This window comes from Rhinolophus hipposideros (genome assembly GCF_964194185.1).
Source record: "Rhinolophus hipposideros genome assembly, chromosome: 11".
Classification (NCBI taxonomy): Eukaryota; Metazoa; Chordata; class Mammalia; order Chiroptera; family Rhinolophidae; genus Rhinolophus; species Rhinolophus hipposideros.
The window spans coordinates 22,146,770-22,172,738 of NC_138057.1; the positions used below are offsets into that span (position 1 = coordinate 22,146,770).

General features: G+C 37.9%; 1 protein-coding gene across 3 annotated transcripts in view; it reads left to right on the forward strand.

Annotated features, from left to right (window-relative positions):
* The window catches only part of BNC2 (basonuclin zinc finger protein 2), a 409,221-nt gene that overhangs the window by 263,450 nt on the left and 119,802 nt on the right, over positions 1-25,969 (forward strand). For all 3 annotated transcript variants that reach the window (XM_081067443.1, XM_081067444.1, XM_081067445.1), the window contains one exon: positions 3,632-3,734. In XM_081067443.1, the coding sequence (XP_080923569.1) occupies positions 3,632-3,734 (103 nt within the window). The remainder of the gene's footprint in view (positions 1-3,631; positions 3,735-25,969) is intronic.

The following is a 25,969-nucleotide window of genomic DNA, read 5'->3' on the forward strand; positions in this document are numbered from 1 at the left end:
AAAGTCTGAAGAGCCTGGCCATGGGAAACACCTGTATTTATTTACAGTGGAAAGAGAGAGAGAAGTTGCTGCCAGAAAAACTAGGATCGTCGGTCTTTATGAAGGAGAGTGAGTGCCACAAGCTTCATTGAGGTCTGGGAGGACAAAGAGACTAGAAAAAGGGACCAGAGGTACTGAGAACATTTCTCTTGGAGAAAGCAGTTTCGGGATATGTTGGACAGAATTCAGATTGCAAAATGAAAATGTAGGTGGTCATGAGGAAGTGGAAGCAGTTGGATAGCAGATGGGTACTCGGTGCATGGATTTTTCTTTCAAGAAATCCATGGTAAAGGTAAGTAGACGGAATAATTTTAATAATTTGCAAGCAGAAGGAAATATATTAATATTGTTACTGTTTGTGGGGAGTTGGGAATGCTGGTCATGTAAGAATGGAGGAAAAAATTAACCTGGCATTTTTGATGAGTCAGATTCCTGAAGGCATGTCGGGGTTGATAGCCTGAGTTAGCCTGACCTGCATAAGGATCCCTGCTTATGTAGGTGGAAACAGTCTGACTAAATGATTCTCGCATTTCTTGGTGTCCCCTTTCTGAAACTTGATCACCATATATGGATTTTTCTATAGTTCATAATGCCCAGCAGTGAGTGGGTAACTGAATGAAGGAAGAAATGAATGTGCTCATAAAAATAAAAACTTATCCAAGTCTACTCTTCTCAACTGTCTCCTTGTAAAGCATGTACATTTTTGAGGCTTAACTGGCTTTGATAGTTTTATGATAATTTATTTTTTTAAGTGTGGGTGAGTTGGCAAGGGATCACATTGGTTCTGTTTTGTTGTGAATAAATAGTGTGTCAAAGTTTTATGCCGTTTCAAAAATGTTATTTAGAATAAAACTTCCTTTGAAGCCACAATAGTTTCTTACTCAAAATATTTATTTAGACCATATTGTTTAAATATATATAATTCCCTTAAGGAACAATTGTAGTCTATATAAATCTGGATTTAAAACAAATAGACCTTCTGGAATTCATAGAAATACAAAATGGATATTCCAGTACTTAAGTGTTTATATACAAAAGGAGTTGAGGTGTTCCAATGTTTGTATGTTTAGGTACAAAAAGAGTAGAATTTATAATAAAAAAAAATGATGATCTGAAAAGTTTAATTCCCAAATGTGCCATATGCATGAAGTTATTTAGGAAGAGAAAACATGTGACTCATAAACTGGTTGAGAGTAACTGAATCAATGATTCAACCAGTAAATAAATAAATATACATAAAAATAAAGCAAATCCATAGTCTCTTAATTTAATCTGAATATAGCTATAATTAAAGTTGACAAAGTGTACTTTTAAACACCATGCAAAATTAGGCTATTTTTGTAAAATAATTAAATATCAAGATAATGGTTTAAAGTATGTACGTCCTTTCTGCCAGAGTTAACATATAGTCCTTGAGAGATTTTTCTCTCTTTATTGGTCATCCTTTAATTTTTTTGTTTTTATGTTTTTTATGAATTTATGAAAGCTTTTATTATCACACTTCAGATTATATAAATTATTTTAATGTCAACTTGGTTGCCATATCTGAATTTGTAATTGTAAAGTACTTTGTTTTTAGTAGAAACACTGTCCTCTAAACCGTTTTGTTTTTCATTTTGTTTTCACTATAGTACAATCAAGTTGGGAGTTCATTAACTAATGCCATTTAAAGAAGCTATTTCTGATATGGGATGTTCCAATATATTGAGCAGTTAGTAAACTATTGAAGTTGAAATAAAGAATTTCGGGAGAAACATTTCCCCATATAACCTCCAAATATATACCGGGGGAGCCAAATAAATGTATACAAATTACTTGTATTCGTCTTTTGTTATCAGTATATATTGAGTATTACAATTTAAATACAGTTTTTTCCTTCCTTTAAAATGTGTATCCATTTTGGGGGCATCCTCTGTGTATTATTATTATTGCGCAGTCAGAACTTCCTTTGATGTCCCTATTTCTTATTACTGATCCCTTTAATCACTAATACATACATCAAAGGTTTACAACCTCCCTAACTAATATGTAATTGGACTGTTCACATTGGAAGTGAGACCCTGAACTCTCAGGCGGATTGTACAATTATTTCCCTCGTGGTGACAGAGGAGCTCATTTGGGATGGAGGTGAAGTAAGAAAAGAGTGTACAGTGAGGACTCTGACATCAAAAACCGAACAGGGACCTATAGATTTAATGTTCATTAATGAAAGAGAAGTGGTTTCAACTTGCCTGATCCGAAGCATAGGGAACAGTAAAAGCCCATTCCTTCTTACTCTCTGTAAATGGAAGTAGGCCCAACCGTATTAATGATATCTCAAATACTGTCTGTCACAAATGAGACAATTCACACAAAAATCCAAATGATTCCAGGAATGTGAGCATTTGGAGGTGTGTAAGTGAGCATAGCTTTGAGACATAGAGAAGTGCAATTTCAGGTAGCCCCATGCCTCTGCCCCCCCGCCCCCCACACACACACACCCCTCATCCAAATCAGTAATCATTGATTGCAGATAAAGCTGTAGAGAGATCTTTTCCTGGCACTTCAGGTAGTTACAGTACATTGTTAATCTGTGAATGATCAGACTAAACCCCTTCTGTCTTCAGAATTTCCATGCAAATTAGAACTAAATGTGTGAGATCAATTTATTAACTGTAGTCTAGGAGCATAGGTCAGCTTGAGCACAATTCTTCAGCATAGGTTTTTATCCATAAAAAAGTTACACTTCATTTATGCTAATTTTCTATGGATTCACTTTATAATATAAACTGGCAAGATGATTTTTAAAAGTACTTGTAAAGAAATGAAAGAGTTTTGAGTGCGTTTTTCCGTTTTCTAAGATACAGTTGGATTGTTCCAGATATAAAATGTTCACAGAACTGCCTTTTTCTATTCTACATCTGATCTTAAAACAAATTTAAACTTTTCTTACATCACCATTAAAATAAAAGGAGGGTCGTTTTGCATTTTTGTTTTAAATAGGAATGAAAGTGGAATTACTATATCAAGCAAGAAACAAACAAGGAAGTGGAAAGTGATAAATGATGCCAGAAGTATGTTAGGTCTTACTGGGCTAACAGGAGTATCTTTCAAAATGTCTGCGAAAGATTAACAAAGTATTTAAGTGAAACTCAGCAGAATAAAAGTACTATTTTAATAATATTTATATGTTGTGTTTTAATCTCAACATTTCACTAGCACATGAATATATTTAAATGTATATTTTTTGCATGATTGCCAAACGGATCAACTTAAATGGGAATATATAGTAGCAGCAATATTTTTTTTCCTCTTTTGGATCCCTGGTGTCACAAATCCAGCATTTTGTAGAATAAGTAATCCTTTATTCTTATTCTGCTCTGTCTGTGTTTCTAATTTAAAGGTTACGGATGAACATGAAACATTCTGTTAGTGAGTGAGCCCTGTTTCTTGCTTTTTTTTGGGTAAGAGACTTTGATGGTATCAAAAAATGCCAGGCCCCTCCCAACCTAAAGACTTGAAAAATGGAGGAAGTGGGTGCTATTAAAATGTTGAAGAAATACAGTACCTTTGAACAGATGCTGATCCTTTTTTCCCCTCCTTTATTTTTCAGGCCATCCGTTGCACACTGGTAAACTGCACGTGTGAATGTTTTCAGCCGGGGAAGATTAACCTGAGGACTTGCGATCAGTGTAAACATGGCTGGGTGGCACATGGTGAGGAAAATCTGGACTTTTCTTCCCGGTTTTGTTATGTTCATGGGAATGTACATATTGTTTTAGAGCAAGCACTGGCCTGGAGAAAAGAGGGGTCAGCTGGGCTCCAAGTGGTAGCTAACAATCAGCCTGCAGCTCTAAGACGTAAGGCTGAGGTGAGCAGCTCTTCTGCACAGAAGGGCATGTGTTTCTAGGACAGTTGGGCCATGCGGGTTCTGACAGAACAGAAGAGATGCCAGCCAGCACCAAGCCTGACAGAAACTCAGGCCTACCACAGTTGGTATGGACCTCAGAGGAAAGCTAGGTCCATACCTAGCTTTCTTGAGGAGAACTTCTCGATGACTGCTCATCCTTGTCACATGCATTAGGGGTTGAGTTTATTCTCCCAGATGTTAAATTTTGTATGGTCTAAGGTGGGTTAAATTTTGTATCGTCTAACATGGTTTGGTTGGTCTCTGAGAAAATAATGTGTCAATAATTCCTTTTAGTGTGCGTTGGGATTGGAGGTGGCCATAGTGCTGGTGCAGTGGGAGGGAGCTCTGTGTAGGTATGTGTGGGGGTGAGGGTGACCCAGGGCTAAGGCTGGAAGTGTGGAGGCTTTTTACCAGATGCACAGAGCTGTTCCATCCGTGTGCCCTGACTGAGCATTTCATTTGTTCCTCTATATGGCGTATGTTTTTTTATGCTTAGGCGAAAGGAGACTTGTAAATAAGCAGAGATTTTCTTCACTTCCTCGACTGTAGAATTTTAAAAGATAGGTAATGTTTATAAAAGAAATCTTGGCTTGAGATTTCCTTGACAGCCTGGGGTATTGGCTCTTAAATGGACATATTCTTCATTCCCAAGCAGTGCCAAATATCCAGTGGGTTGTATTTTTATAAATGTCATGTTATTCTTGCAAGATCTGAGGTAACAACACAGGGGCCATGCTTTGAAATGCTTTTCATTTATCATGAACCTTGCTTGTTAGGGTATATATGTTGGCGTTGTAGGGACATTTCAACCAGGTTTCTGTGAGAGAAAGAGAAGAGGTAGGCATAGTAGTATGAGGGGAATACACTGGAAGGAGTATGCCTGGCAGACATAGCCACAATCCTTTAGAGCCCCCAGGGATCCAACTCTTTCCTGCTTCATTTACAAAGCCAACATCTATAAACAACCCTCAGTCCGGTTTTGACAGCAGATGAGCTGCTGTTACTTATGCAGTCTCTGTATGGGACTGCATTTGATGATTTCTTCTTCTATTAGTTTGCTAGGGTGGCCATAATAAAATACCACAGACTGGGTGGCTGTAACATCAGAAATTCCTGGATACTGGAAGTCCAAAATCAGGGTGTTGGCAAGGTTGATTTCCTTCTGAGGACTGTCTTCCTGGCTTGCCAATGGCTGCCGTCTCGCTGTGTCCTCAGATGGTCTTTCCCCTGTGGGCGTGCGCCCCTGGTATGTCTGTGCATTCAAATTTCCTCTTATAAGGACACGAGTCCGATGGGATTATGGCCTATCCTCGTGGGCTCCTTTTAACTTAATCACCTGTGCAAGGGCCTAGCTCCTAATGCAGCCCCATTCTGAAGTACTAGGCGTTAAGGCTTCCATCTAGGAATTTGGGGGGAAACACAATTCAGCCCATAACTTATTCTAAACATCCTTCTTAACCTGAAGAAGTTTTGGCCTTGCTGGGTAATAGGTGCAGCAATAGGATCAGCTTATATCCCAAGCTGATCAAGAATCATGGAGGTGGTCTGGGGTTAAATCCTGGCTCTGCCGCTCCGATGGCATGGAGGTCATTTTTGCATCTTCGTTTCCCTATCTATAGTATAGGATTGATAATATTTACTTTGTCAGATTATTTTAAGAATTAAAGTATATGAAGCCTTTAAAATAAGTAATACATGCTAAAAGTAACAAACTGAACAATGGTTGAACAATAAAGGAGGTTTAGCCATTAAACAAAGGACTTTTCGTTTATTTACTCTCATTTTTTTTCCAAAGCCGTCTTGTGTTACCATCATCTACTTACTGTGGTAGCCTTGTGAGTATAAAAGTTCACTCTGTCACCAGTTTGTTTTATCTTCAACTTCCACGTGCATATTACATTAGTAGTGTAATGGGGCAAAAAGCAATATTTCTTCCTTCTCCAACAACATAAATTATTCCTGGCCAGTGGTTGTTTGCTAAGGTTTTTTGAAGGATGTAATTTTTCAGCAAACTTGAATAACGTATTTCTGTTGTATCAGACTGTGCTTTTCCTACTGTGTCATTAGAAATTCTGTGATTGTGGGATATTAATTTTGGAGTTTCTCAGATCTCCCTTTCCCTTACAGCCATTATCACCTGACCTTTCGTTTCCCCTGCAACAGGGACATGTCTGTATACAATTCAAAATATATACATGCAGATATACAAATTCCACTCTTCTCCCATTTATTAGGGCAAATATGACAATAAGAGGTTGGCTTCTAGCTTTTGAGTTGACCATGGGATGCATTTCAACTAATTGCTTCCTTCTCTCCCCCTGCACAGCAACCCTGAAATCATGTCTCCAATTATTTCTGCTCAGAGGTAAAACATAGCAGTCTTCCCGGCTGCCTTACACAGTGCAGTGTCCTGTGTGTAGAGAAAGGAGGAAGCGAAGTGCTTGTTCTAGTGAGTGGTTTCTTTCCGAGTGGATGGAACAGCAGTAAGACAACTGAGACACATCTCATTGAAGTGTTTTGTTGTAGCACCGAACACATCCGACCTATACTGTACTGTACATTTTTTAAAATACTTGCTATTTAAAAAGAACCAAATGCCAAAATCAGGTGTTCTCTACAGAAAGAAGAATTTTCAGAAATTTGTTGGCCTTTTTTGAACAAACATCTTCCTATATCTCCTTTGTTGGCGGCATCTTCAGTTTCTTCATAAGATGTTGAATTTCATGGGTCATTATATTGTTCTCTCTCTCTCTCTCTCTCTCTCTCTCTCTCTCCCTCCCTCCCTCCCTTCCTACCTCCCTCCCTCCCTCCCTCCCTCCGTCTCTTCATTACTTTACAGATTGCTTCTCAGACCTGCTTGAATAGTTCACATTAGTGGCTTTACAGAAATCTTGAGAAAAGATGTTTTAAAAAATTAAAGAGAGGGAGTGATTAATTCATCGTACTACAACACCTGGGTTTTGAAATTACTCACTGGACCCCGGTGCTATTCACAAATTACTTTCTTGAAATCTTTAGCACCATTGACTTAAGGGAGGTTGGGGGGATTAAAAAAAAAAAACCGGTTCCTGAAATATAAATAGATATTTCCTACTGAATTAATAAAGGATTTCCTGCCCTTTCCCCCCATTAATGAATTTCAGTTCTTTTACTTTGATAATAGACAGCAGGGCTTTATTGTATTTAACTTTCTGTAAAACAAGCTTTTTTTGGTATAGAATATCCATGCCTTTAATGTAGGATAACTTAGTTGGCATGCCAGAAATAGCCCGGAGTTTCTAATTTTGTCATATTTCTGTTTCAAGTTCTTGGACAAAGTTGTTTAGCCTGCTGCCACTCGATTCACTTAACAACTGTGGGGTTTTTTTCCTCCTTTCTTTTGCATTGTCTCTTATATGCTTTTCCGTTAGTCATCTAAAATGATCAGAGTGAGTTTCGAGAAAAAAAAAATTAATAATAAAAAGCTTAACCAAGAAGTTTTAATTCTTCTGGGTTCAAAAGTGCCAAAGTAAGATATCAGAACAAGAGCAGTAATGGGCTTCTTTTCTGGTGACATAAATGTGAGTGTTGGTAGAAATTCAGTTTCATGAATTTAACCCTTCCCAAGAGGACTTGGTTGCGTTTGTGAAAAACGGGAGGCGTAGTATAAAGGTTAAAAACTGTTGTCCCAAACTAATTTTATTTATTATTTGCAAATTATTTTTAATGTCCACAGTCTCAATAAAGACTTTATTTCTAAATCATTAAATTAATATAAATAAAGTAGTAAAAAGTTTTAAAAAGTAAACTATTTCCCAAATGATTTTAGGAAATATTTAATGATAATTTAAGACAATGGACATTTTTTTTTTATCATAATGGGGTATATTTGATAAAAGAGGTGGGCGGATTTTAAAACGGTAATTTTTTTCCTTTACTAGATCAGTAATTTTTACTTCGGACAAAGTCCATTTGTTACAATTACCTTAAGAAAAATCCCAGTGTTTCTTGGTATGTCTGGTAAGCATTTGGCAAGGATCTGAGGCTTGATGAATAACAAGTATATTACATAGTCTAATGAATCCCACAGCAGCTTTCTCGGTGCAAATTATTTTCTTTGTAGAAGACTTTGACTTCAGCCCAGTAGGATGTGCCATTCCAACAAGCTGCGTGATGCTAGAATTTTCATTCACTTCTAAACAATTTGAATTAATAGCACTTATTTCCTTTGACCTAAATCTGCCTACAAGAATGCTTGTTGCCCTGGAATTCTTGAGACCTTTACTTTATTATGTTCTATAAATGTGATCTCTCTTTACTATTTACGGTTCATTCAAGAAAAAGATACTACTACTTTATTATTTTAGTTGTTTGCTCATCAAGCCAGCTGCTTCCCTGCCAGTTTCCAAACTATTCAGATTTTTTTACTGTCAAACGAGCAGGCTTGGCCTGCATCATCCGAATCGTCAGTAGTAGATATTTATTAAAATACATCACAGTAAAGTGCTGGGCCAGGTACCTTTTAATTCTCCAGTTCTGTGCCACAGGAAATGGGGAGTAGTATAAAGTTAATTTAGTGTCATATAGCCACCACCTTTATGGTTTAATGTACTGTAAGACTTAATATTCATATAATCCATTAATTTCAAACCTTATAATTCAGTGGAAGTAATTTTTCTCCCTTTTTTTTCAGCATCATTGAATTTGAATTCTCTGTACTTGATATGTCTTATCAGAACAGGTGTATTTATCACCATAAATAACTCTAAGCCAAATTGAAAGTATCAGATGCGGTAGACACCTACAACTAATACAATGTTACATGTCAATGATATCTCAATAAAAAAGATATACAAAGGAAAGTATAGGACATCCCATTAAATTTGAATTTCAGGTGACCCAGGAATAATTTTTCTTTTTTTTTAGTATACGCCTGTACCATGCAAATTTAGCTGAGTATCCTGTGTTTTTATTTGCTAAATCTGGCAAGTATATACCTAAAAGAAAATCCTAGTTAGGCGTAATATGCATAAACCAGGGCCATTGGTTCTGAGCATTCTACAATCAAAAACCTTTCCATTATGTCATTCCTACGTTTATAATCATGAGATCTCAGATTCTGTTTACAAATTCCTCAGATTTGTTGGTGGCCTGGTACTTTATAAGGACTTCAGCAGGGCAAATCAAAACCAGACTTTTTCATTTTATCCCATGAAAGGTCACATGTCTCTATTATTTGTCCCCGGTCTGTGCTCTTCTTATGAATTGTCTAAACATCTGTGAAAGTAGTTTATCCCCAACTGGTAACACTGGAACACTCTCCCTGACTTGAGTCCAAAAGCGACTATTACTAATGAAGTAGTAACCTTTCCTTCCCTATTCTTTTCTTCTTCCCTAGTCTTCTCCCTTTCCTACCCCAAATGGAAGTCCTCATCCTAAGCAGTGTAAATAAAGTATGACGTCATGCTTATTGTGAGAAACTCAGCCGCAGTTTCTAGAAGATAATTTGTAAATTTGTCAAGATCAAGAGAAGGACGGTGAATAACATTGAGTGTCCTCTGACAAAGGAAGGTAGTGCTCCCAGATACTAACCTACAAGAAAGCACTGGCCTCCCTCTGACTGCACTGGAGATTTGTCCCAAGAACAGTGAGTTTTGCTTGGGCAGAAAATTGATGCAGGGGGTTCTTTAGGAATTAGTGAACAATGTAAGAAACGTTATTAACTTGAGTCCTCAGCACAGGGATGTAAATGCAGTTTTCCCAGTGGCAAAGGGAGAACTTGATCTTTTGGGAAGATGCAGGTGGTCATGCTTCTAGGGCTTTGCTTAGAAACACGTGGATAAACACCACAGCCCTCTCCCCCTGGTGCATTGGTTTGGAAAAAGTGAGAACTAATGCTTTCTAGTAAGTTTAGTTCTTCCAGACTGTGATACTGAAACCTGGCTGTGCCTAACTGCAAAATTCTCTTTTAATTAGGAAAACCAGCTTTTAGCTGCCTTCTAGCTCTGGTGAGGCAGCTGGGTCCTGTTCTGTGCATGGACAAAGTCCTTGAACATTTCTCCACTTAGTTTTATTTTAGAGAGCAAAAACAAGGCCATTTTCCTTTTTGGCACAGGAGCCTTCTTTGTTTGACCTGAGGGCATGGTACCCTCTTCTGCTTCTCTCCTTTACTCACTCCCTGATCACCGCTGATTAGCTTTAAAGGGAGGACGTCCCCACACATGCAAAGGTTTGGTGCTTGATTAATGGCAATAGCTATATTCTTATTGTGTCCCTGAGCTGCTTATTTTGATTTGTTTCTCTGCCTGCCCACCTTTCAGAGGGTGCTTTGAAGTCCCATTTTGTTTTTTTTTTAAATCACAACACAAACAGTGCCTCCCCTTCAAAGCCCTGGGCTCTCTGCCTTTTTGCTCTCCATTTTTTTTTTTTTCTAGCTCCATTTTATTTGGCTAGAACATGCTGTGTGTCTCTCTACACACTGACTTCCAAAGTGTGCAGTGCGAGTCCACTGCTAAGGAGTTTCTAGAGAAGATTTTGTTATTGAAACATACAAAGCTGGAGCCCCAGGGTATAAAGAAGCTTCAGGTGCACAAATGGGAGGCATGCTAGAAGAGTAGGTAAGAGTGCAACTCTCTTTGGGTTCCCATCTTGACTCTACCACCAGCTATCAGTAGAGCCTTGGCCAAATTATGTAATCTCTGCTTTCTCCTTTGTGAAATGTGGCTAATAATAGTTCCTCCTTGTAGAGTGCTTCCTAGCATTAAATGAGGTAATCAACTTAGGAAGTGTTCGTTGTTTTTATCACTAAACTCTGACAGAAGTAAAGCTTCAAACTTGAGGACGTGACAGACATGTTTTAGCGTAGTTTCGTGGTTAAGAGTCAGGTGTGACCAGGCCAGTGGTCAAATTTCATTGTAGTCTATATTCAGTAAACCCTGTTCTTTCATCTGTAAATTCAAATAATAATAGGAGTGTACCTAAGTATCACAATGAGACGTTGAGGAGGATTAAATGAAAGAGTAAACTTAATATTAATGATAACATCTAGAGGAGGAAGGTGATGGTGAAAGCTTCTCTCCCCTTCCAGGGGAGGTTTCTTCAGTGCCCAGTGGTAGAGTTTAGGTCACCAGTTCTTCTGGCTGTGGGCCAAGTGTTCCCCAGGTAAACTTGTTTTCCCCCCGCCAATCCAGGCCAGTTCCATACCTTCCATTTCCCTTCACGTTTCATTTGAGCCCCTGTTTGAACAGAAGTAGGAAACACTTTATGGCAAAAGTCAGATTTTGAGAAGCGCAGACCAGTTGAAATGAATTATAGGAATACTTATCGGTTGAAAGTCAAGACACCAGAAGTAGATGAATTTTAAACACGGGTAGGGCTACTTCTGCCTATTTTCACACCTATATTCTCGCATGTGAAGTGCTTTGACGGGCAAACCACTTTGTCATTTTATTGCCCTTTATGACATCATAAATTTTTATATCTTGCTAACGATCCTACAGGAAGCTTAATTGTTTATAGGGACATCTTAATTAGCTGGAGTTCACCAGGTTAAGCAGAACACTAACTGAAGGGGTTTATAAATGAAATACATTCAGTTCTACTCGGTTTCCTCGGGAGGTACTGTGCTGACACCCTAGGAGATTCTGCTGGGTCCTAAGGACCCAGCATGCCTCAGCAACACCATGTTGATGCTGTCAACTGTTCTTCCTCCTCTGGTAACTCATAAGTGATGACTTCTTCCAACTAGGGCATGCCCCTCCCCCTTCTATATTGAAAAGTGAAATCACGGATGCGGTAAGTATGGTATTTCAGAGAAATTCTGACTTGAATACTGGGAGGCATGAAACATTGGTTAGCCATCCCATTCCTTATCAGGCTTTGCCTTCGAGGGGGGAGGGGTTGGTTTGTAACTCTTCCAAAGCTACTTGAATTTATCTGTTACTAGTTAGTGAGCATATAGCCAAAGCATCCTATGGGAGGTATTTTAAGGAGTTACTGCTGCAGGAAGATAGATAGAAGAATAAGCAGTGTCTGTCCAGGGGTCTGGTAGTAAGCTTTCCTTGGAGCTGCTCCTTGATAGCCAGGGAAATCCCTACGTTGGCCTCCGAGGTCTCCCAGCCTGCTGGGATGGTCAAGGGACACTACCAATGCAAATGCAAACCCATCTGATTGAAAGGATGGGCCTGTTGGGCCTTAAATTCAGCTGAGGCCGAGAAACACAAAGGCAAGTGTAGAACTAGCTGTTCAATAAGGAAGCCATTCTTGTGGAATTTGAGCATTTGAAATGTGTCTAGCCCAAATTGAGAGATGTTGTAAGTATAAAGTATACATTGGATTTTGAAGATGTAATCTTTATATATATATATATATATATAGATAGATAGATAGATAGATAGATAGATAGATAGATATACATACATGTATATATATAAAATCTCTAAGAATTGTTCTTATATTGTCTATATATTGATAATATTTTAATGTATATTAAATATATTTTGAAATAAAAAATATTTTTAAAAATTAGTTTTATTGTTTATTTTTTTCTTTTAAATGAGACTAGAAAGATTAACGTTACACTTGTGACTTGAATTCTAGCTCCATTAGACATGGCTGTTCTAGGCCCTAGCTGTTAGCGAATGTTTTTGGGGAATGGAAGCTTAGGTTAAAGTGGTTTGCTGGTAGAGTAGTTAGATTGATGTGAGAATCCTAAAACCCAAAATCCAGGCTCTTGTACTCCCTTCAGTCATCACTGTAGGCTCTTTCCCAGTCCTTCCTGCTTTCACACTTGCTGCATTACTGATCCTATCCAGTCTTTCCTCTGTCCTGGTCATCCGGGAGAAGCAACAGGAACCATGAAGTGTCCCCTTCTGTATACTCGCAGTGCACTTGCCCTAGACCAGAAGGGTAGTTTCTGCGGATCCGTCCACTGGTTTGGGAGCTCAGGAAGGGCACTTCCTCGTCTCTGTGTGCTGACACCCACCACAGCATCTCCCATGTGAGCAACACTTGGGACAAAGGTTTATGGCAACTCTGCGCTGTATCTACAAGTGTCTGGTTCCGAATTGCCCGTTTCTTTTCCAGCAGCCTCTTCCAATTCTCAGCGGGAAGCACAATCTGCCGAGACCTTGCCTTTAGTGTTGCTTTGGCATTTCTCTTTCCCGCTCTCACTCTTATTTTCACCATTGCTGATCCCTCTGTGTCTTCAGACAACAAAACTAATGGAAGGGAGGTGGGAGGTTCTGGGAGTCTAACGAAGCAGGAAGTACATCTAGAGAAGTTAGATTTATTTGATCATTAACAGGTGCTGGCAGTTTTAATTTATTCAGAAGATACCGTCTTGAGTGAAGTATCTCCCACCTTTGTTTAGTAGTTCTTCAATATTCCTTTGCCTGCAAAAATCGGAAGGTAAGAAATTCTCCCCTCCCCCCTTTTGGCTGTTCAGGTTTTCCACTAGCGGTAAAAATTAAAAAACAAATCACCCTCGAACATAAAAGAAAACACCTGTTTGGCTTGGAGAAATGGGCCAGGGAGGTCTTTTTCCTGACAGGCCAAAAGCGACCATCACAAGGCCCCTTATAAAAAAAAGAAACAAAAGTCATTTTTTTTCTTTATTTCATGTGCACATTGGCAGAAACTCTGACAAGCAGTTCTTCATATTTTATTATGTTCTTGTCTGCAGAATCTCTGTCAGGCAAAAACCTTGTCAGCGGAAAACCTGTCGTAGGATCAGAGGAGACAAAAACAGGTGTCACACAGGCAGTCAAAACTGAAGGAAAAAAAGATTAGGCTAAAGAGAGAGAGGGAGACAATTACATTAATGCCATTGCTTTTATCTTATAGATGTGTGTTATTATCTCGGGGTGCTGAGTGCGCAATTGCCTCAAAGAAAAGTAGACAGGAGACAAGGGGAAACTTGATAGTTATTAACTGAAGAGGCAGTGTGTCAAAGCTGGATGGGGTTCAAAGTTTTGCAAAGGAAAAAAACTGCAGGCAGCAAGCAGAGACTGTGTGGTTCTGCTTTCGGCTACATAAACCTAGTAGCAAGCTAACGTTTTCTACTTGGAAACAGATCATAGGGAGAAAAATTAATGAAAGATTTCATTTGGAGGTTTTTGGGGTAACATTTATCCTATATACATGCGACTGAATCATAATCTTTTCTTTCTTATAAAATCTTGCCACAATGTGAGGCATGGTGAGGCATGAAGACAGGCATTTGTCAGTTCAGCTGTGTTGTTTGGATATGTTTAAAACACCTATTATCAACACACTTTTAATTAAAAAAAAGCTATTAAGAAGCCCTTTTACTAAGTGTGAACATCTGTACGTGCAAGCTGTAAATTAGGAGATCACATATGTGTGCCTCCGTCAGAGACTAAATGAACTTGGCAAGTGTTTTCTATTACTGGTTTTTAAATACAGTAAAATATCTAAAGGAAAAATTTCTGCACTTTAAAATTTGGATTTTTTTCTTTTTTTTGACTCTGCCTGTTGTTACTAATTAATAGAGCTTTTTTTTAAATTAGAAATTAGAGTCATTATCATTATCAAATTGGTAACCAGAATTCAAAGCACTAATTGGTATCTTCCCTTTGGTTTCTTTGTTTACATCATCTCAAGAGACTTTACTTTTTTTCCAGAAGTTTGCGCTCCATGAAATATTTGTGGTGGTATACTATAGTGTTATTTTGCCAGTGGCCTAAACTCAAAGATATTTCGCCTTGTTTATAATTCACAGGTGTCAAACAACCAGCTATAGTAGAGAATGGGATGGTAAATTGAAGTTTTCCCTGTCTGCTCAATCATAAGTTGATCATATTAGTGTAAAAATGAACAAGCATTACTCTAGTCCTTAACATTTTTCTGCTCTTGCGTTTAAAATATGGTTAGTTTAGACTTTTCCTAGTACTTGAAACTGCCTTTTAACCCTTTTTTTTATGAGTACATTTTTACATAGGGTCTTTTATATTACCCGTCATGGATGCAAAGCAGTTTGATACTTGATTCATACATTAAGCAAATCCAGCAATCCAGAAGAAAACACACATCAGTGTCAAAAGTGTGTGTGATAGCCCAGAGTTTTAAGGGATTACGGTGGGGGAAAAAAAGAGAAAGATTGATTATAGAGTTAGAATAGATTTAAAGCTGACTTACTGAGAGAGAGAAGGAAAAATACTTGTGACACAAAGGTGATGTTCATTTAAAAAAAGGGGGGGCAGAATATAATCATTTCTTTCTTTTAGGTATTTCCTACCAGATGCTGGCTTTTTGTATCACTGCTCTCTCTCGATTTTGAAGTGTTTCTTCACTTCATCTCAGAGTTTAAAGCATATGTTCTATCAAAAACAAATATACCTTGCATTTACATTTCCTTAGTGAAATTCTTACATAGATATATGCTATTTCAAGAAAATTAAGCCTTTAAATACAGTGAAGTGAAGGTAGGGTGATTATTCTCTTACAGAAGAGTTTATTTTTTTGTTTATTTAGTTAAAGGATTTACATGGTCCATTCAAGTAGCATAGTTCAATAGTTACTTTTAAAATGGGATATGTTTTGTAGTCAGCGTACATTTAATTCATTGATCTATAAATTACACAAAGCAAGGTTTGTGTAGTCAACTTTCAGCTAGCCTGGACGACTAGAGATTGGATAGAACAGCGGCACTAATAATAATAATCCGCAAACCTGGTTTCAGCAAGGAGATTCAATTACCAAGTCTCTTCCTAGATTTACCGTCAAGTTTGCAGATTAAATTTTCTCCTTTCCCCTTACCACCTTCTGATGGAGTTTCTGCAAATGAGGAAAGACATGCTCCCAAAAGTGGGCCATGCAAGGAAGAGGAGAAGTAAAACCAAGAACCCGTTTAATCTACTAGCCAAGAGAGTGAGCTTCTGAATAACCACATGTGTGCCTCAGTCAGACTTTAATGATTTCCAAAGTCTGTTGTGAAGACTTTATTATGCATAAGGCCATGGGGGGAAGTGCCAATCAGTTTGAAATATTACCTATATAGTCTCTAGTGGAGCTCAAATTCTACGCTGGACTAATTGTGGGTGTTTTTGTGTGCAAATCCACATACTCTGAAAGCTACATGTCAAATAAGGGTGATTAAAATCCACAGGACAGTGAGGGCTCATTGGAACTACTTTTGCCCCCCTTCCCTCCCTACAGTTTAGAATCACATTCTTAATGAACCATAAGAATATTAATATACTTATTCTTCATATATTAAGGGATAAGAAAAAAAAATCAAGGACCATTCACATAAGGTATATAAGGTACAGTAATGTAATCAAGGTTTTTGGAGGCTCAGTTTTTTGTGTTTTTTTTTTTTTTACTTAAAAACACTAACACACTATTTGTTCAAGAAAAAAAATAAACCCTTCACACATAAGGGCTGACAGTTTTTATCACCAAGCTTGGGGATCAACTCTTTCAGCTGCATATCTTTTCGTCTTTTCTTAAAGTTTTAGAAGCAAGCCTTCTCTCTCCTTGGTATTAAATATCCTAATTAATTCAACCTTGACAGTTACAGTCAAAAAGCTGTGACTTAAATGGAACATGAGTTATTTTGTACTTAATTTGCTCCCCATCACATAGTTCTTTCCCCCAAAAGTAGTGAATAAAATGTGCAGATCTAAATATTTCTTCAAGTCCTACGGAATTTTTCTCTTAATAACAATCATTATCTGCCTTCATGATTGATCCCCTGATTCATTAAAAAGTTTTTAATATGTCATCACTGCCATTTACTAATGTTCTCCCCAAGTGTGATGGCTTTTATTAGGAGCTGGTTTACAATCTATGGGTAAGTTAAGTCTTTGCCTTGTGCCCTGATATTCTTGCCTAGTAAGAGAGCTGAGCTGGGTCTTATAATGGGAAATAATTGATGTTATAATGATTCCAAAGGGCCCCTTTATGATGAAATTCTAAATAGGCAAAATCCCATTAAACTTGTACAAGTTCATGGGCTAGCTACATTGAAATGACATATCATTATATTGGGTATAGTGTGCATATTATAAAGTGTGATATAATTGGAAATTATTGGTCATATTAGCAAGAATGAAGAGCCACACACCCTTGTAAATTCAGAGGTATAGCCTGGGTATTTGAAGTAGGAAAGAGAACAATATTCCATTTATAAGTAATCGAAACTTTAAAATCTGACCCCAGAAATCGCTCTAATAAAATCCTGTCACTAACTTCATTTTTGAACTCCTAAAGTAATCGTAGAAAAAAATTCTGTAAAACAGTCCCTTAAAACATGTGTTAAATGTTAATCAATTGGAAATTAAAACAGTATTCTAGGACCCAGAGCTCCTAAAAGCTGACCACTTGATGCTATTATAATTTGGAATCCTAAGGGGAGCTGAGGCAAAAGACATGGAGTTCTCGAAACAATTAGCCGTGCAATTTAAGGCTCACTTGGCTTTCTACCAAAATGAAAGAATAGGCTCCTTTAATTTTTTTTTAATGTGTAAAATTGCTTCAAATTAACATTTAAAAATTTAAAAATATCCAGGGCAGGACTGGAAATTAATGAAATAAAAGGTTTCCCTTTAGACCATTTCATACAAAATTTTAATTGTTTTACTCTGCAAAGTAGGTGGCTTTGAAAACTCACTCCATTTCGCTCACTTCTTACTTTATTGAATGGCTATAAGTTTCACATGGCCGTGCCTGAACAGCTACTAGATGGAATCCACTGGACACCAGAGCCTGAACTGTTTGAGCATATTCCTATGAAAACCACCTAAGTCACTTGAATTTGGCTTTTAAAGGAAGTTATGTTAAAAAAAAAAAAAAAGTTGTGGAAAACTAAGAACTATAAACTATCACTGAGAGCCAATTTTCTAGGATCAGTGAAAAGCACTTTTATACTCCTACATTAAGAAAAAAAAGTATCTGAATATGTTCTTATTTCTGTGACCTTCACAGAAAATATTGGAAGTGAAGTCTGTAGAATTACAGGTTTACATTTATTTTAATTTATTGGAAGGTTTGGGGGAGTAATTCCTGTTATTAAAAATTGAAATAAAAAAATAGTTAATTCACATTTCATTTGACAGATGCAACTTCTTTTATAACCACCCCTCCCCCACCCCAGGACTATTTTTATACATTTGAAAAGTGAATTTTATAAAGGACATTACTTTGTTCTTTAAGTTAGCGATGCCATTAAAAGTATATATTACTTTACATTTATTCCGTATTTTGCATTACATTTTAGACTTATTTTACATTTACAGTACACACTTCCCTTAATGAACTAACTACACAATTCTGGCTGTTCTTACGGTCCTTCTATTCCTGGCAGAAATGAGTTTTCTTCATCCAGGCTTATGTGTCATTTTTGGGTCTTGGGGCTAGCTACCACTTTCCTTTGGAAAACTATAGAGCCCATCAAAGTGTTTATTGAAATTATAGCCAGGCCTCAATTTCTCCTTTGTTTTATAGCCAGAAAATGACCAATTTAAGCTTCTGTTTCTGTCATTTTAAAGAAATCCAGGTAAACTATGTTCCCTCAGTAACCTAATTCACGGTTTAAGAAGCTCTTGTTGTATGCATTCTCTTTTCTTTTTCGAACTAGTATCCATATTGTGCAGTTAAACTCGCTTTTTGGCCTCTAGATAAAACTCCACATACTAAAGAGAGCTCACCTTTTATGTCACCAAGCCTTTTACAAAGGAAAAATAATCTTTCCTTTATAGACGCTTTTTTACAGTCTTAGGGTGTTACTGTTCTCGGACCCCTTTCTGAAGTCTATACTATAATGTATCTGTAGCTATGAGACCATAAATATAGCCCATTTATCATAAATCTGGTGATTGGTACTATGATTTTCATAATATCTCTCTTTATGATGTCTATGCATATGCTCTACTCCAGGCACCCTGGTATTGAGCTTGTTTTCTTTAACAATATGGGAGTTCATACTGCTTTTACCTAGAAATCCATTGGATGCCTCTAAATAATGCTGGAAGTGGTAGGAAAGGAAATAAACTATACAAAGTTTGGAAAGAATTCCTGCCCAGCTACTGTGTTTCCCCGAAAATAAGACCTAGCAGGACCATCAGCTCTAATGCATTTTTTGGAGCAAAAATAAATATAAAACCCAGTCTTATTTTAATATACTCTAAGATCGGGACTTTAATATAATATAATGTAATGTAATATAATATAATACATGATATAAGCCCAGGTCTTATATTAATTTTTGCTCCATAAGACACAGTAGAGCTAGTGGTCCAGCTAGGTCTTATTTTGGGGGAAACACGGTAGAAGCCCCAATTCACTCCCTAAACTCTCTCTCTTAGAGAACCCGTACTGTTCTTTAGAGGAGAAAGAGCAAATGAGAAGGTTGAGAAAGGGACATGGGTGAAATGAAGAATTCGGTGGGGCAGTGGAATCCTGCATTTACTCCTTCAGGGTGAATACATAACGGCCTCCTCCTATCCTATGTACGTATCACACTGTGTTCATCCATTCCACAATATGAGGGCTAAACACCCTTAAGTGATTATGTTTCAGATATAGTTGCTGCTTAACATCCATCTCTTGTTATAAAACAAGCACGTTAGTGACCGGCTAAATGGGCAATATATTGTTGAGACATATATGATTGGCACACATAAGTGCCATCATTGTTGAGAAAGTTTGCTCTTAGATGAGGGGACCTCTCCAGCCTTTGTGGAAAAAGAAAATAGACCTTGAATTGAAGCTAGAAGAAAAGGGTAGTCAAGAGGTAATTAAGAAAGAGGAAAGACACTTAAGGAACAGCATTGAAAATTAAAAATTTGAAAAACATAGCTCAGCAGATGGAAGGATCCCTGCTTGTCTTTCCAGTTTCATCTTGTGTGTCATCCTGTTCCTGTCCTAGCAGAATTGGCTTTGCTTGGGACACCCCATCCCCTCCCTCATTTACATTATGTTCTCTTGTCACATACCCAGTTTGTAATTCTGTGTGTTAATGTGTATTTTTAAAAGGCTTGATTTCCACACTAGTCTATTCACTTCAAGCAGGCCTGAATCATATCTGTTTTCTTCTCCATTAAATCTCCAAAGCTAAGCATAGGACCTGGAAATATTCATTTAGTGACCAAATATTAAAGTGCTAGGAATGTTTCAAAGGCAGTGGGGTAGCTCACTTTGGTTGGAACAGAAGGCTTATGTCAGAATTATTAGGACGGAAAGTAAGTCTGTCCAAGGTCTTCTGACTCCGGTTAAGGATTTTTGTGTATTATTGTTGGGGCGGGGAGGCGGCACCATTGGAAACCCTGGAGCTGAGAAGAGACATTCTAAGCAGTGTTTTGAGAAAACTGACTTGAGGCTTGGTTGTATTTAGGTCGTATTAGGCCAGGGAGAACAGAGGTATATCATCCCCCCAGTGCCCCAGCCCAGAGTCACTTGCAGTAATAGAATTATGAGAGTCTAAAATCCTGTACTAAAGTGACAGAAGTTAGGCCAGAAAGGAGGGATTGATCCAGGGGAACTTCAATGGAGAAATTTGTGGGTACTAAGTAGACTGAGATAATTTTCAACGTTCTTGCTATATCATATTAAGTGAGAAAAACACCAATAAGGCAGAAATTTGTATCCATAGTGCGATTTCAACTATATAAAATTATGGATTGAAAAAAGGTACAATGACATCAACATGTGGACAATCTTGCCTTGGCTGGTGGCATTATGGATGATTGTGTTTCTTTTACTTTTTCTCAAATTTACAACATTTTTTTCAGTGAGCACCTACCTATGACATACCCAATCAGAAAATATCCCCCCCCCCAAAAAAAAAGGCATTTTGGCCTTGTTTCTTAGTCTGACCTTTCACAGCAATAGGGGTCAAGTACATATTTGGAGTTGAGGACGCGGTGCATCGGGGGAGCACAAGTTATGGGTTAGGGATCAGGGGCAGGGCAGGAGTAGTAGGATTCCTGGAGGCAGATTATCACACTCAGGCAGCTGGAGAGGCAGCTCCTCTGGAATCCTAATGTTTCCCCTGCATCTCAGTTGACTTCCCCATCAGTCCCCTAAGCTCATCCTGTAACCCTGCCTTACCTTCACTCCACGCATGTTTTTCTCTTGTACTTCTTAGGTTGGTCTTGATCCTATATTCTGCTTTCCTTTCTCTTGGAAATTAAGGTAGGGGTCTTCAAGCTGTAGGCTTGCTGGCCTCCAAAAGAATTTTGAAAATAAAGAGCCATCCTGTATTTTCATGTGCTAAGTAACTTGCCAACATCATACAGCAAGTAGGGGGCAGATTTGAACCCTTGGAGCCTGTCCCTAGAAACGCCTTAATCTGCATGACAGCAAACACTTTTTAAACATTGGGGACTTTAAATTACTGCTTTAAGTTATTATTTTTATTTATTTTTATTACCACTGCAGACTTAGCTATCTTAATTGATGAAAATTTCCACCCATGCTTAGGTCAAATCAGACTGCCAAATCTGACTTGATTTTCATTGGAAAGAATTGAACTCACATTTCAATTTAAATAAATGTATTAATATACATGTTGAGAAGAATTATTAAAACATCAATAAATTATGGACTGCGTTTCATAGATTACTAAAACAGTCCAGAATAAAAATGTGAAGCTAGTAAAATTAATTTATTCGGTTTACAATAGAAATGTTATTTTTCATCTCTAATAAGTAATGATGTACTGTAATATATAACTTAAATAAGGTTTATGAAATGAACAGTATGTTAGAAGTCATAGTGTTATATCGATAATGGGATTCCATATGTGTAGTGCAATTTGTTGTTGGACTGTAGGAACAAATTAGATAAGGGTCATATACAAAAACACTAATTTTGCTAGATCTCATGGTCAAACTGTTTTTATGTATTTAATGAAATAAATTATATACTGCTAAAAATTAAGTTCTTTGACATTTAAATCATAATTCATTTTTATTAATAGGATATGGAAATTTTATAAGATGAAAATGATTACATAACTAATATAAATATTTTGATTTTTTTTGTAAATGGGTTGTAACTACCTTATTAAATGATAAACATAGTTTCTGCAAGAAATCACGTAAAATTTTTATCCACAGGCTTTATCCAATGTATCCTACAAATTTTATAGGTCCAGGGTAATATTCAAACTACATTTCAGAGAGTAGGCATCACTTACATGTGCTCAGGGGCTTTTCTTCCCGTGGGGACACCTCCTATGGATGGATGAGTATCAGAAGTAGCTGAAAAAAATGTTTTACCTTATGGTCAACACATGGAAACAACCAAAGTGTCCTTCGATAGATGATTGGAAAGACGATATGGTACATACACACAATGGAATACTACTCAGCCATAAGAAAAAATGAAATATTGCCATTTATGACAACATGGATAGATCTTTAGATTATCATGCTAAGCGAAATAGGTCAGACAGAAAAAGTGGGGAACCATATGATTTCACTTATGTGTGGGATATAAAACTGAAAACAACCAATGAACAAGACAAACAAACAAAAATCATAGACACAGACAACAGTTCAGTGGTTACCAGAGGATAAAGGGGGAAAGGGGTGGTAGAAGAGGGTAAACAGGGTCAAATATATGGTGATGGAAGGAGAACTGACTCTGGGTGGTGAATATACAATGCGATATACACAGAGGGTGCCAAAAACATGTATACACATTTTAAGAAAGGAAAAAGCCGTATTAGAATTGTAATACTCAACATATACTGATAACAAAAGATGAATGCAAGTCACATTTGACTTCTGCAATTACAAGTGGTGCTCAGAGTGGTTACCATCAGCATAATTTTAATACAGTTTTTTCCTGTCTTAAAATGTGTATGCATTTTCTTGGCACCCTCTGTAGATAATGTATTATAGAATTACTTGCTTGAAACCTATATAATTTTACTAACTAATGTCACCCCAATAAATTTAATAAAAATTAAAAGTAAAATAGAATGTCTTACCTTCAGTATGTGGGATAGGGTGGAAGGGGGCACTTTCAGTATTGGACATTTTTGCTTTGCTCTCACAGGATACTTACTAAAAAGTGATACATTATTAAAATAGGCGGGAATGCAAGAGGTCAGTGCATTACAGTTGCCCCATTTATATTTTATTTGAATTCTTAGTATGCCAACCTAGACCCAAATATCAGGTTCTATCTACTGTTTAATCGTATATGTATAATCAAGGAAAGAGGGCCTGTTTGCAGTTTCTTGCTGCTTTTATTAATCATTAAAGGAGGCTTTCATGAAGCAATTCAAGTCATCAGTTATTTTGGCACCCAGGAGAGTTTTACACGCTGGGCCACTGCATCCTATAAGTTAAATCAGACTATCCCTTTATTTTGTAAAGAAGGCAGAGTACAGTATTCAAAGGAGACATGGGAAAGGGTAATCTGCATGAGCTTGCAAGCCTATTCTCAGGTGGGTCAATTTTAGGAAAGAGTTAACTGTGGGATTGCAGGATCCGGAAGTAGCCTATGTCTCCCTACCTCTTGGACGGCCTTCGCATACTCCAGGTGTAGCCATATCATAGTTTGAATACCACTGAGTGAAGGCATCTCCCAGTGGAGTATTGCAAAAATGTCCTACTCTGTCCACTTGACTCCAGCCCATCCCTGCCCCCAACTCTGTCTCTGTGATTTTCAGTGTGGCATGCGTATGGGGTCTATGTCACAGTCACCTGTGGTGATTTTTCAAGCTCAACACGACCGTGTCCCTCTCCACTCTTCTCCTTTAGGGGTTTGTGGCTCTGTGGCCGAGTTTCATTTAGCACCTTCTTAACTGTCACTGGTGAACATGGGCCAGGCTCACAACCATTGCTTTAATTAAACTTCTGGACTCTTGTCAGAATTTTATATGTAAAATTATAAATCATTTTCATCTTATAAAATGTTTAATATTTTCTGTATCCTGTTAATGAGAAGTAAAATCGTAAGCTTTCCATAGGTTTGGGCCTTCCGTGTTAAGATTCCTTATAGTATGCCCATCTTAATTGTTTTTACTTTAGCCATTTTGCCTCAAAAGTTTAACATTCTTTGGCTGTTCACACACTCCATTCGTCCAGTGGTTCTTAAAATACCATCCCTGGCAGCTGCACCAGTATCGTGTGGATTGGTCCCCACCCCAGACCTAGTGAATCAGAAACTGGGGAAGTGGCCCAACAATCTGGGTTTTAACAACCCTTTGGCTGATTCTGACACAGGTAATGTTTGAGAACCCTTACCTTAGTTCCTTCTACCCAGATAGTTCATCTCCTTTCTTGTTTGTGAATTCCTAGTAATCTTATAACTTCTGCCTTCCCGGCAGAGTTGCCCTCTCTTCTGTGTCCTCCTGTCCTTTATCAGATCTCTTTTATAACATTTACAGTGCTTGCGTCTGTCTACCTGTCAAGGTGGAGGCCACAGCATAAATGACTTCTGCATCTGCATGCAGCACCTACCTCGGCCATAAGTTAAGTGCTGGTGAATAAATGAATGTATGCATGACTGAAGGAGAAGAGCATTTAGGTGGAGTGGCGATCAATAAGGTCAGCCGCTATGGAGAGATCATGGAAAATAATGAAGGAAGAAAGCTATTGGATTTCATAGTAAGGCAGGTGTTGGTGACCTTTGAAATGCTTGCTTCAGCAGAGTGATGGGCAAGAAGCCCAGATTGCTGAGAATTAGGGACTTCCAACATGAGGAAGACTTGCAAGTTCTCAGAGTTTCTTATTGACTGTTTATCTGAACATGTGGTGGAAACAGACTTTCTTTGGGAGAAATAAGTGACCTTAGGCTGGTTACTTAACCTGTTTGAGTCTGTGATCTCCGAATAGGCAATAATAATAATAACGTGTGTTTAATTGTTTCAAGGGATAAAATGAGATCGTTTTAACCCACTAGAATGATGCTTGACATTGAGTTAGTACTCAAAGCATCATTTCCTTTACTCCTCCCACTCGACGGTTATTTTTATTAATGTTGTTGATGGCATCCATCACCCTTTGTGAATTTGTATAAGACAAGAAATTGTTAAGGACACCCTCATTCCAGTCATTGGAAAAATTGCATTTGGCCTGGAATTAACATACCTTTCATTGGACATGGTATCCAGATGGAAAATTACCCCAAAAGGTAATTGTCTCAGGCAAGGTTCTTTTACGTAAAAGTTATGGAATCCTACTTTAAGCAGATAAGAAAAAAGAGAGGGAGAGAGAGAAAGAGTTTCTTGGCTCGTGTAACTGAAAATCCCAGGGATAGCACCAGCCTCAAGCACGGCCATATCTGTATCTTCTGGATCAAACAATATTGTCAATACCTCGCCTTTCTCAGACCATCTTGCAGCCCAGCTATCTTCCATGTGATTTTCGTTCTCAAGCATATTTACCAGCTACATAATTTCGAGGAAAGAGAACATTTCCCAGTAGTCCTAACAAAAGTCCAGGATTCAGTCTCACTGTTCAGACTTAAATCACTTGTGCATTCTTGAATGAGTTGCTGTGGCCAAGGAACTGGGATGTACTGGTTTTCCAGGCCTAGCTTAAGGAATATTCTGTTCTATAAAATAACCGGTAGGGGAAGAGTGTTTCCCCAAAGGGAAATCCAGTTTCTGTTACCAAAATGAAGGGAAGTAGATCAAAGCAGGCAAAACAATTGATTCCTTCCTACTATATAGAAAAGTGTGTTTTCAAACTGTGCTGCTGGGAACTGTAGGGGCCCAACTGAGATGCTTCAAGTTGAAGGGAGGAAACGAGTAACAAACGATTGGAAGTTCTCTAATCCATGCTCACTCTAGATTCATCAAAAGCAACTTTACTTTTATACATTTTTATATCCAATTTCTGGTTAAGATGTCATTTGAAAATGGAATTTTGGCGGAGCATGGGTGTTGGACAGTTTAGCAGGTGGTCAGGCCCATAAAGTATAAAAGCAGGTGACCATCTTTGCCCACTCCATGCCACTGAACAAATTCTCGCCCTGACTGTTCTTCATCCCATTGGCCCAACTCATATTCCTAACCTACCAAGACCCAGGCTGGGATCCTCCACGCTCAGACATAGGAAGATCGTGACATTAGGCAGAAGT